This window comes from Nicotiana attenuata, unplaced genomic scaffold (assembly GCF_001879085.1).
Source record: "Nicotiana attenuata strain UT unplaced genomic scaffold, NIATTr2, whole genome shotgun sequence".
NCBI lineage: Eukaryota > Viridiplantae > Streptophyta > Magnoliopsida > Solanales > Solanaceae > Nicotiana > Nicotiana attenuata.
The window spans coordinates 42,033-52,432 of NW_017672718.1; the positions used below are offsets into that span (position 1 = coordinate 42,033).

At 36.0% G+C, this 10,400-nt stretch overlaps 1 protein-coding gene across 2 annotated transcripts in view; it reads left to right on the forward strand.

Annotated features, from left to right (window-relative positions):
- Positions 1-504: 504 nt before the first annotated feature.
- The window catches only part of LOC109214258, an 11,905-nt gene continuing 2,009 nt past the window's right edge, over positions 505-10,400 (forward strand). The window contains exons 1-18 of one of the 2 annotated variants that reach the window (XM_019378154.1): positions 505-773; positions 3,797-3,927; positions 4,034-4,118; positions 4,263-4,316; positions 4,494-4,585; positions 4,670-4,773; positions 5,216-5,288; positions 5,931-6,333; positions 6,710-7,033; positions 7,125-7,319; positions 7,643-7,738; positions 7,826-7,889; positions 8,281-8,405; positions 8,901-9,147; positions 9,261-9,412; positions 9,501-9,622; positions 10,017-10,140; positions 10,233-10,291. In XM_019378154.1, coding sequence (XP_019233699.1) covers positions 726-773; positions 3,797-3,927; positions 4,034-4,118; positions 4,263-4,316; positions 4,494-4,585; positions 4,670-4,773; positions 5,216-5,288; positions 5,931-6,333; positions 6,710-7,033; positions 7,125-7,319; positions 7,643-7,738; positions 7,826-7,889; positions 8,281-8,405; positions 8,901-9,147; positions 9,261-9,412; positions 9,501-9,622; positions 10,017-10,140; positions 10,233-10,291 — 2,498 coding nt within the window. In that variant the 5' untranslated portion in view covers positions 505-725. The remainder of the gene's footprint in view (positions 774-3,796; positions 3,928-4,033; positions 4,119-4,262; positions 4,317-4,493; positions 4,586-4,669; positions 4,774-5,215; positions 5,289-5,930; positions 6,334-6,709; positions 7,034-7,124; positions 7,320-7,642; positions 7,739-7,825; positions 7,890-8,280; positions 8,406-8,900; positions 9,148-9,260; positions 9,413-9,500; positions 9,623-10,016; positions 10,141-10,232; positions 10,292-10,400) is intronic. The other variant, XM_019378155.1, reaches the window with a different exon arrangement.

Consider the following 10,400-nt stretch of genomic DNA (forward strand, 5'->3'; position numbering starts at 1 on the left):
ACTTGTATTCCAAGAAAATATTTTCTTGAAAAATATTTTCTGTTATACCAAACACACCCTTAATGATCTTTCTTTAATGTAGATATCTTAATCACACTACAAGAAAAATAACACATCCAGTTTAATAGATGGAGTCATAGAAAAGTAAGGTGTATGTAGACTTTATTCTTACCTTGTATAAGGTAGAAAAATTGTTTCCTATAAATTTTAGTCTCAAGAAAAGGATTTCTTAATAAATTTAAAAATAAAAGAGCAAAAAAATTAATCGAGTAAAGCTAAAAAGTATCTTAATCACACAAATAAAAATAAATCTGATTATTTGAAAATTGGATGTACATATTGAAATGGATATTGTTTTGTTTTATTTCAGACAGTTGATACCCGATGGCACCGTCCAACCCGTTTCTCTCTCGCAATCTTCGGATCAACCTCATCAGCCTCCACGTGTCCCTAATTGAATAGGAAAGATACAAAAATTACAAAATAAAACACTGGTCTATCCTTGTCCAATCACAAAAACGAAACGGTAAAAATCAACTGCCGTCTTCCCTTTGCTCTTCTCTCTCTCTCTCTCTCTCTTGTTTTTGGCATTTCTTTTCCTCAGTCTTAACTAAGCACTCACCATTTTTCTTCCTTTCTCCATTTTTGTTCTTCGATTAATTCAAAAAACTTCGATCTTCACATTTACTGAGTTTTCCGAGCAGCACAAGTGTGTGTATATATTTATGAGTATGTTGAAGAAGCTCGTTGAGAAGGCTTCTTTTGTTAAGAAGGTGAGTACTGATCTCTGTTATTACCTCTTTAACTTTTACTTCTGGATCTTCTTTTTCTATTCCGATTTTGTTTTTTGAAATCGAATTTGAAGAGTCACAGAGAAAATCCATGGATATTGTCAGTGTCGATCATTGCTGAGATTTTACATTACCAATAATTTCTTCTCGTTTTCTGTTTCTTTTCACTAATTTCAATACTCAGTTGATTTTATTATTAGTGTGTTAAAGTAAGAGAAGAATGATTTTTGAATTTCAAACTGTTATTGAGAAGCTCTTGAAGTTGGACTTGATTGATCTCGAAAGTTGTGAAGCATGACGCGATCACGCAATAATGCTAGGCTTTACTTCCGGTTCATAATAAGTGTCCAATTTGCTTTTCTATTTTAGTTCAAAATAAGTGTCCAGCTATGCAATCAAGAAAGAATTCAATTTATTTTCACAAAATAACCCCTATGTACATATCCCTAAAAAGTTTTCTTATTCCTCACATTAAATGTTTAAGTAGGGGTAGTTTAGTCATAGTAGGTATTTTTGTGTAGAATTTAGTATTTTTTTAATTGGCGTGCTAAAAATAAATTGGATAAGAAGATCATCTTTTTGCACCACTCTTAATTGTAGTCTTCATTTAGCAAAAGTATAGGAACCTCTGGAGAGATACTGTAACACTGCTAGTTTAGGAAGTTTTGGATTTAATATTAGTGTCTCTAAATAACAATATCCATTCTCTCTGTGACTTCTATAAAAGTTGAGTAAAGAATCTTTTACTTCAAAATTTTTAGGAATCTGATTAAATAGGTGAATAAAGACTGTTTTTGTAATGATGTGACCGCATTTATGTTCCGTTGCTTTAGTAGTATGGGATCTCTATGTTGTTTTTGGAATCAGTAGTTTCTATTTGGGTCAAAATATGGTTAAATACAAGATCTCTAGAAGTTGCATACAAGCTTTTAATTGGGTGCCATTTTTGTTACAAAAATTACTAGTTGATTTCAAGATTTTTTTTTCTTTATCTGTAGGATTAATTTTTTTCTTTTAACAGAAGAAGCTGAATTAAGTGGTCTTTGTGGTTTAGGTAGGAGAGTGGAGTGAGCAAAACAATAATAACGGAAAAAGAAGCACGTAATCTTTTTGTAAGTATGAACTAGTCAACTGCTGGTCGTAGAATAAGGCTAAGAGTGACGATATTCTGCTTCTTTGTGGCCCATGAAATAGACTAGTTGGAGTGTTAGACTTACCAACCTCTCCTATTTTCACATTTTACAAAAACCTATGAATTTAGGACACATGTCGGGGGACATAATATCTGTCGGAGAAAAAGATTAGAAAAGAAAAAGGAAAAAGGAATTAATTCTGTTTAGATCGGATATTTTTGCCACATGCACTCTTTAGCACGCAAAGGCACAAGAGTGAAGAGCGGGGATGTAGCGCCAGAGCCCACACGCAAATATGGACCTCAATAAATGAATGTTCGAAGAGAAGTGGGCTGTGGGCCCTCGGCCCATGATTCCATTACGAGGTCCATGAACCTAAGAAACCTAAACATCTGGCAACACATCTTCTGAGGTGATTTTTAAAAATAGCCAGATTTACAACTGGTCGTTCAAAAATAGCCCAATTTCAAAAGTAATCGAAATTTAGCCACTTTTTATGTAAAGATAAATCTGAGCGAAAACACTGTTCAAAACCCGGAAAATACTCCAGTATATTATGCTGGAGTTCCAGCATAGGTATACTTGAACTCCAGCATATTATACCGGAGTTCCAGGATAGTATGCTGGAACTCCAGCATAATATGATGGAGTTCCAGCATAAATACACTAGAACTCTAGCATAATATACTGGAGTTCCAGCAAGTATAATGGTCCAGTATAATATACTGGAGTTTGGAGCACCAGTGCTCGTCTCCAATATATTATACTGGAGCCAGCAAAGTATACCGGTCCAGCATAATATGCTGGAGTTCATACACAAGTGCACCGAACTCCAATATATTATGCTAGACCGGTCTCTATTGCAGCAAAACGATGGCTATTTTTCATTGACTTGGTAAACGCTGGCTATTTTTGATTGACCAGTCCGAAAACTGGCTATACCGTGAAATTTTGGCCATCTTCTGGGGGTGCCGCGTGGAGGAGAAGAGTCTTTAGCCCTGCTAGCCCAACCCAACCCAGTCCAAGCCTCACGGGCTTCTAAATTTGGTGGGCTAGGATGCCGGCCCTCCATCTATATGGGCCTTAAAATGGACAGCCCACCCCAGCCCACCCCTAAGAGGGCGGGGGTTAGGGCGGGCCGGCCCTTCAATTTTTTTTTAGGAAAAAACCTATTTTCAAATCTTTAGATTTTTTCTTCGTCACATAATCTCTTAATCATATGAACGACTTCTGTTTATTTAGAGTGTACAAGAATCTTGATATTTGACAAGGAATCTCGTAATTGAAATGTAAATTCTCTATATCTCTAGCTCTTCTTTTTTTAACGTTACATGAATATTCTTTTAGTACTTTTCTTTCACTTTCTTTAGGTTCAGGAATTCCTTCAATAAGTTTATATGTTAATGTTTTTAAATTTAGGTTTAACATTATTTGTTGATTTCATCATTATAATCCATAAAATTTTTAAAATTCTTGAAATTTACTAGTGTTGTCAATTTTCTTTGGGTATTAAAACTTGCCTTCTTTCTATATATTTAAGTAACCTAACTAATTATTGGCCACTTAAAGTAATATTTTCTTTTGAAAAAAATTATTATTGGCCACTTAAAAATTTCCTAGTTCAATGTTAATTAAGCAAAAGAAGAACTAATCTTGTCATACTACATGCATGTCAAAAGTATAAATCCTAGTTGATATGGAAGGGTAAATGAGCAATCTAAGGTTGGAAAATAGGGATTATAGTTAGTATTTTTTTAGTTTTTACTTTTTTTAAATATTTAAATTTGAATTTAATTAATTTTTGGAGCAAGTTAAGAGAAACACAGTTGCATTGCATTGTAGTTTTACATATTGCTAAATCTTGTGTTGCAGCCTGGGGGAGATTCAGATGGTCTGAAACCTGAACACATAAATCCCCGCTGTGTTTATCATTATGGCATCCCATCAGGAACTGTGCTATCAGCTTATGACTCCATTCAAAAAATTGTTGCTCTTGCTACCAAGTAAGTGTTGGGAAAATGTTATGTTTCAGTGACACTAGAAAAAACCAGCCCCTTTAGGCCCATGACTCAAGGTGTTGGAAATTTCAATTTTGTGTTTAATATGCAGAGATGGACGGATCAAATTATTTGGGAAAGATAGTACACAAGCTCTGCTGGTATCGTCAGATACCATGTCGACCAAATTTTTGCAGGTATGGATCTTCTGAATCCTGCAAAGAAATTTCTCCATTGACATGGAAATACGTGCAATACCATGAGCATGCATCTTGTAAAACCGATCTCTAATGAAAATGCTTTTTACAAGTTTATGCTAATTTATTATTTTGGTCTTGCAGTTTATGGAGAACCAAGGCCTCCTCATTAACATAAACTCCAATAATCGAATTGAGGCAAGTTAACATACTCTATAAGCAGTACCAAAGTCTTTTCTCACTTTATTTTTCTAAGTAGGAGATTTCCTTCCACTGTTGCTTTAAAAGGTTAACTGTCTCGGCTATATTTACTTGCTTGAGTGTGGCAATAACTGTGTTGTGAGACTAATAATTTAGTTACTTGGTCATCATTAGGTCTGGGATGTAGAGCAGAGGTATTTGTGTAATGTTCATGACTTCGACCGGGAAATCACTTCTTTTACAATCATACAGCAGACTTCCTACCTGTAAGTGCTTTGACGGTACATCTAGGATACTCTGATTTGTATGCCAAGAATATGTGAGCCTGAGGTTCATTGTGCTGTCCACAGGTACCTTGGAGATTCATCAGGACATGTTTCAATTATGAAGGTTGTTAAAGAATCCTGTAATATAGAGAAAATGGAATATTGCATTCCTTTTTCAGAATCGCATGGTGAGACCAATTCTCTTATTTATACATGTTGGTTATTCATTGTTTCGATTTTGTTGATGCTAAAATTCAACTGCAGTTTACTCATGAAGTAAAGTTGCTTGAGAGATTCTCATATTTGTTTGTGATCACTAATGCTCGTAACTTGGTTCAGGGGTTCGTGGATGAAAGTATGCATATAAATTTAGATCTTTTTGTTTCAAATGGAAGCGACTTCTAGTGTACCGAAGTATTTGTAGTCAGAAACATTTATTGTGGATTAAATTTGACATTAAGGAACAATGGAAATACATTTTATAGATGGTTTAGAAGTAACCCCCCCCCCCTCCCCCCCCAAAAAAAAAGAATAAGAGAATTGTTAAACAGATGGTTCAGTCATTATTCCATTTATAGGTCCTCAATCACATACCACCTCATGTTGGCCTGACAAATGATCCGCATTCAGGCCTATCAAATGAAGTAGCGGGGGACAACGCTGTAGCCCATATACTGCCTCAACCTGCTGCAGAAAGTAAGAGGTAACTTTTATGTTATATTTCTCAGTTTTATAAAGACCAGATCAAGGAACTCTATCCTGTATGTTTACTGGCAAAAGCTTAGTGCTGCTTTTGATTCAATAAATTCGTACTTGTCAATCTTTCAATCTATTTCACCTCAAAAAAAATATATAAGAGGTAAAGCTTCCTATTAATAGTTACCTGTCTTCTTTGCTGGAGACTTTTGTTTCATAACTCTTACTGTATTGCTGATGGGAAGAAAGTTAGCATTACCCAAAATCTTATTATTGTTGTTAGAAACACTACATTCTAGAAGTTACTAGCCATGCATATCTCAAATGTTCAAAAAGTGGGTTCAGTAACTTTATCTGAAGTTCATTTGTGAAACATAGGGGTTTCTGAGCTTATTCAAGTTGTACTTACCAGATATGAGATGAGGCACTACTGATAACTTTGTCTGTTGAATTGTCCTCATACTGTATCATGTTGAAATGAATATGCTTTTACAGACCAAGGTTTATTATGGTTTTGATGATTATATGGTGATTTCTATGTTACTACACAACAATGACAACTAACCCCTACTACGCCTCAGCCTCATACGAGTTGGGGACTATGTTACTATACCTTTATGAAAAATCGTTGTTTATGATTTTAACGTAGGGTGGCTATTGTTTACAAAGATGGTGTTATAATATTATGGGCAATTCGAGAGAGCAAAGCAATCTTTACAACTGGGGGAAGTCCTTTGCAATCTACGGGTAGTGAGACAAAAAAAGCAACCACAGCATGTTGGTGCTGCCCTTATGGAAGTAAACTAGTTGTTGGATACAACAACGGGGAGATATTCATCTGGAGTATTCCAGCCACATCAAATTCAAGCATACATCAAGAACTTGAGGAATTGCCTAGTGGAACTCAAAGTGCCCCTATTTGTAAACTGAATCTTGGATATAAATTAGACAAAATCCCTATAGCAAAACTAATATGGGCCTATGCAGAAGGAAAAGCAAGTCGATTATATGTTATGGGCTCCCCAGATTGTCAAGCAGCAAATTTGCTACAGGTTACTTTTTTATTTATATGTGTGTTTATGTTATTCTGTCACTCTTGCTTTCCTCGATGAATTCAGAGTTTGGACTCCAGTCCTCGTGTATAGCTGCCACTTCATTTTAGGTTAATTTGTTGTTGCAAATTGGTCAACACGTTTTCTTTTTCCAATCTGTTGCTGTCTAATTATGCATTAGTCTAGGTTTCTCTCACTTCATTTGCAAGACTAGTCACTAAATAAGGCTAATTGAATGGTGATGGTTCCACACTCATCTCGACTTTTATAAGAACAACATTAAGTAGGTTTTTTTGTTTTGGATTGCCTTCTTATTTTCATCGAATAGGCCTGCATTCACTCAAAGTCATACGATTTGTCATTTGGCACTTGGCAGGTAGTTCTACTAAATGAGCACACTGAATCTCGCACAATTAAGTTGGGACTTCACCCTCCTGAGTCTTGTCTGGACATGGAGATTATATCAAGCTTCCCTGCATCGAGAAAGAACATTAACAGTTCGTTACTTTTGGTATCAAAGTCTGGCCATATTTACACATATGATGATTCTTTGATTGAAAGGTACTTATTACAGTACCAGTCTAGGTCACCACCATCACTTCCAAGGGAAGTGAGGGTGAAGCTCCCACTTGTTGATTCAAGCATCACCATTGCAAAATTTGTAGTAAACAATTCCTACATGTTGTTTTCCATGGATCAGGTGAGCATACTTATTCTTCATCTGATACATTTTACTTCTACAATTGATTTTTCAATGCTATAATTATTGACATCCTTTTTTGGTTTTGCAGGACTATAGTAGCCTGATAAAAGATAGTATGCCTCTTTTTCCATTTGAGAGGGCACAAAAAGATGGAACTGGTCCAAATTCAACTCAATTTTCCAAGGCCAAAAATGTATTCGTAAGTGGACACAGTAATGGAGCCATAAACTTTTGGGATGTCTCATGCCCAAATCCACTTCCTATTGTTTCACTAACTCAGCAGGTAATGTAGCAAGAAATTTCTATTTTGGAATCTCGAAAGCCATTTTCTCTTTCTTGTTAGTCGACCATAAGTTGTCAAAAGACCATGTCGCAACAGAACCATTGCTTATATTTGATTGATCACAAAGATGTCTTTGTCTTGGATAGTAACATGTATCCTCCAGTTGTCTCAACAGCCTTACTTTTTTCAGTTGTATATGCAAAAAGCTAGTAGGAGGACTGTCAATTTATAATCAATTCAATAAAGTGAGCCCATCACTTATGTTGACATTTAGCTTCTTCTGTTTATTGCCATTTGAATTTACTGCAATTTTAACTCTGCAGAGTGAGGACAACCTTTCCTTAAGTGGTATACCATTAACGGCTTTGTGTCTTACCTCTGACTTACATATCCTCATCTCTGGTGATCAAAGTGGAACGGTAAACCCTACCTTTTATGGATATTCCAAAATTGAAGGGATTTTCTGCATTCTGAGGGTCTTATTTTGCTGTATACTTGTCGTGCAGGTACGTATCTATAAGTTCAAAACTGAGTTTTTTGCCCCAGATACCAGTTTTCTGTCCTTTCAAGGTATGAAGCATGAATATCAGCAAAAATGTGAGAATGTTACTGTACATCATAGATTGGTTGAGGTGTATACTTTATTTCGGTACTCAAAATTACGGTGGACGTTTCTGCAAATTTTCGTTTTATTGGGTCATAACTGCATTACAGCATCACCAATAACTAAGCCTCAATCTCAAACAAGTTCGGTCGACTATATGAATCCTCACTTCTCCATTTAAGCCCAACTCATATCATCATATTACCAGATAAATTAAAAGTGAATTAAAATAAAAGTGAGCATAACTGCATTGATCTCCTAAACGTAAACATACCCTTTTTTCTTTACTTTATGTAAGCAAATGAATCCAGAATCAGCAGAAAGAATGAACTGTTGACTTATTCATGCTATTGACAGTAGGTTCAAAGAAAGGAAGCAACCCAATCCAGAGTGTCAAGCTTGTTAAGGTTAATGGAGCTGTACTTTCTATAAGCACCAGCCAGGATTCTAAGTATTTTGCTGTTGGCTCTGACCAAGGATATGTAAGCTTCTGCTTCTATTTTTCTTCCAGCTATACAATAGGTTTTCTAGCAATTTATCCTGCACTTCTCTCCTTCCAACATAAATGTCGGTCCCGATCATTTGGGAATGATGCCACTCTTCCAATATGTTTTCTAGCAATTTATCTCAGAATTTTAGGTTGACTATTATTGTTAATTCAGTGTGATATGGAGGTTCCTTGTATGGACGAGCATCGAAGCTTTAATTGAAAGCAGCTTGTGTGAATGTGTGTGTGTGTTTAGATACATACATTTTTCAGCTTGATTTGAACTTTCATTTTGAAGGCTTTAGTCATTCTAAGGTTTTGACAAGTACCCTAATTGAATATGTTCGGCGCCTTCAATACAAAGCTCCCAGTTACCTGTTTTCCTGTGGTTGTAGAAAGGGGAGTGTGTGACATATTGTAGATGCTTTTCAAGTCTACCATTCAGATTAAAAAATTGAGTGTTTGAAGTCCCACAATTTGTGGTATGCAGGTAGTATTAATTGATTCCGACAGCAAAAGCATACTGTATCAAACACATATTGCCAGTGAAATATGCGCTGGTGTCATCTCTATGCAGTTCAACACGTGCAGCTTGCATGGATTCGACAAGAATATCTTAGTGGTAGCGACAAAAGATTCATCAGTCTTGGCCCTTGAGACAGAAACAGGAAACATACTAAGCCCTTCCATGGTCCATCCAAAGAAACCCTCCAGAGCTTTATTTATGCAGATTTTGGGTACTTAACCATAATTTATAGAATCTGTTGCTCCTATTCTTGGTGAAGCTTGCTCATAAACGTTTACAATTAGCAAATATTCATGTATTTCCTATTTTCTAACTTTTCTGCAGATGGACAAGAACTGTCGGGTCGAGGATTAAGCATTTCAGATGGAATAAACATGATTAAGGGGAATTCGGATAATAGTGCATCAAAGCAACCAGTAGTATTGCTCTGTTCTGAAAAAGCTTTGTATGTCTATTCCTTATTGCATATTGTTCAGGTGAGTGTCAATTTGGCCTGTGGGCATGTATTAAACTAGCATGCAATCCATCTCAGCGTGTATTCTCTTTGCGTGCAATTATATTCAGGGTATTAAGAAAGTATACTACAAAAAGAAGTTCCATTCCTCTCTGTGTTGCTGGGCATCAACATTTGACACGCCTGAGGCTGGCCTTATGCTTCTCTTCTCCAACGGAAAAATTGAGATTAGGTGATGTTTCTTCTAGTGCTGTGACCAGATGTATGAGGTTTATTGTGCTCCATAATATTATCATGACCACTCCCTTATTGTTGAATTCTGTCATGGATCGTACAAGGTTTCTACTGGCTTAGAAATGTTTCCTTTTGATTCTAGTTCAAAAGCATACTATGGCGTACGAGATCTCTAAGCCATCAGATCCATCTCTGGGACAAGAATAATGCTGTAAAACATGTAGATTTGCCTCTTAAAGGAGAGGTTATCAGTGCACTTAAATATAAACTGATGAATGCCCATAGAAGCCTGTGGCATCTAACTTGTTTTTCTCCCTCAGTTACTTATATATTTTCACCGAAACAAGGGGGAAATTATCTATATCCTGCTGAGTTTAGCGTTCAAACTTCAGGTCTCTTCCAGAGTTGTCCCTTTTAAAGGAAACTTCAGTTAGAGGCCTCATGCTTTCACCTCCAAAGGCAAACTCCATTGCTGACCATTCAATATGCGCTTCAAAAAATGGTGAACTCATAGTGGTATAGCACTGATACTTTAGGCCTTTTCCACTTCTAATTAGTTTATATACCTTTAATTCTGAACTGACCTCCAAATTTTTCAATATGACTAGGTTGACAGGGATCAAGAAATGTTCTTTGTCTCAGTTTCCTTGCAAAATGATACCTTCAGGTGATAACAAACTCTTTTCTTTTTTTAAAATTTGACAGCCCTGCTTTCTTCTTGCTTATTCCATATGTGAGTACTCCTATAAGGAGAAATAGCTGAACATAAATTCCCT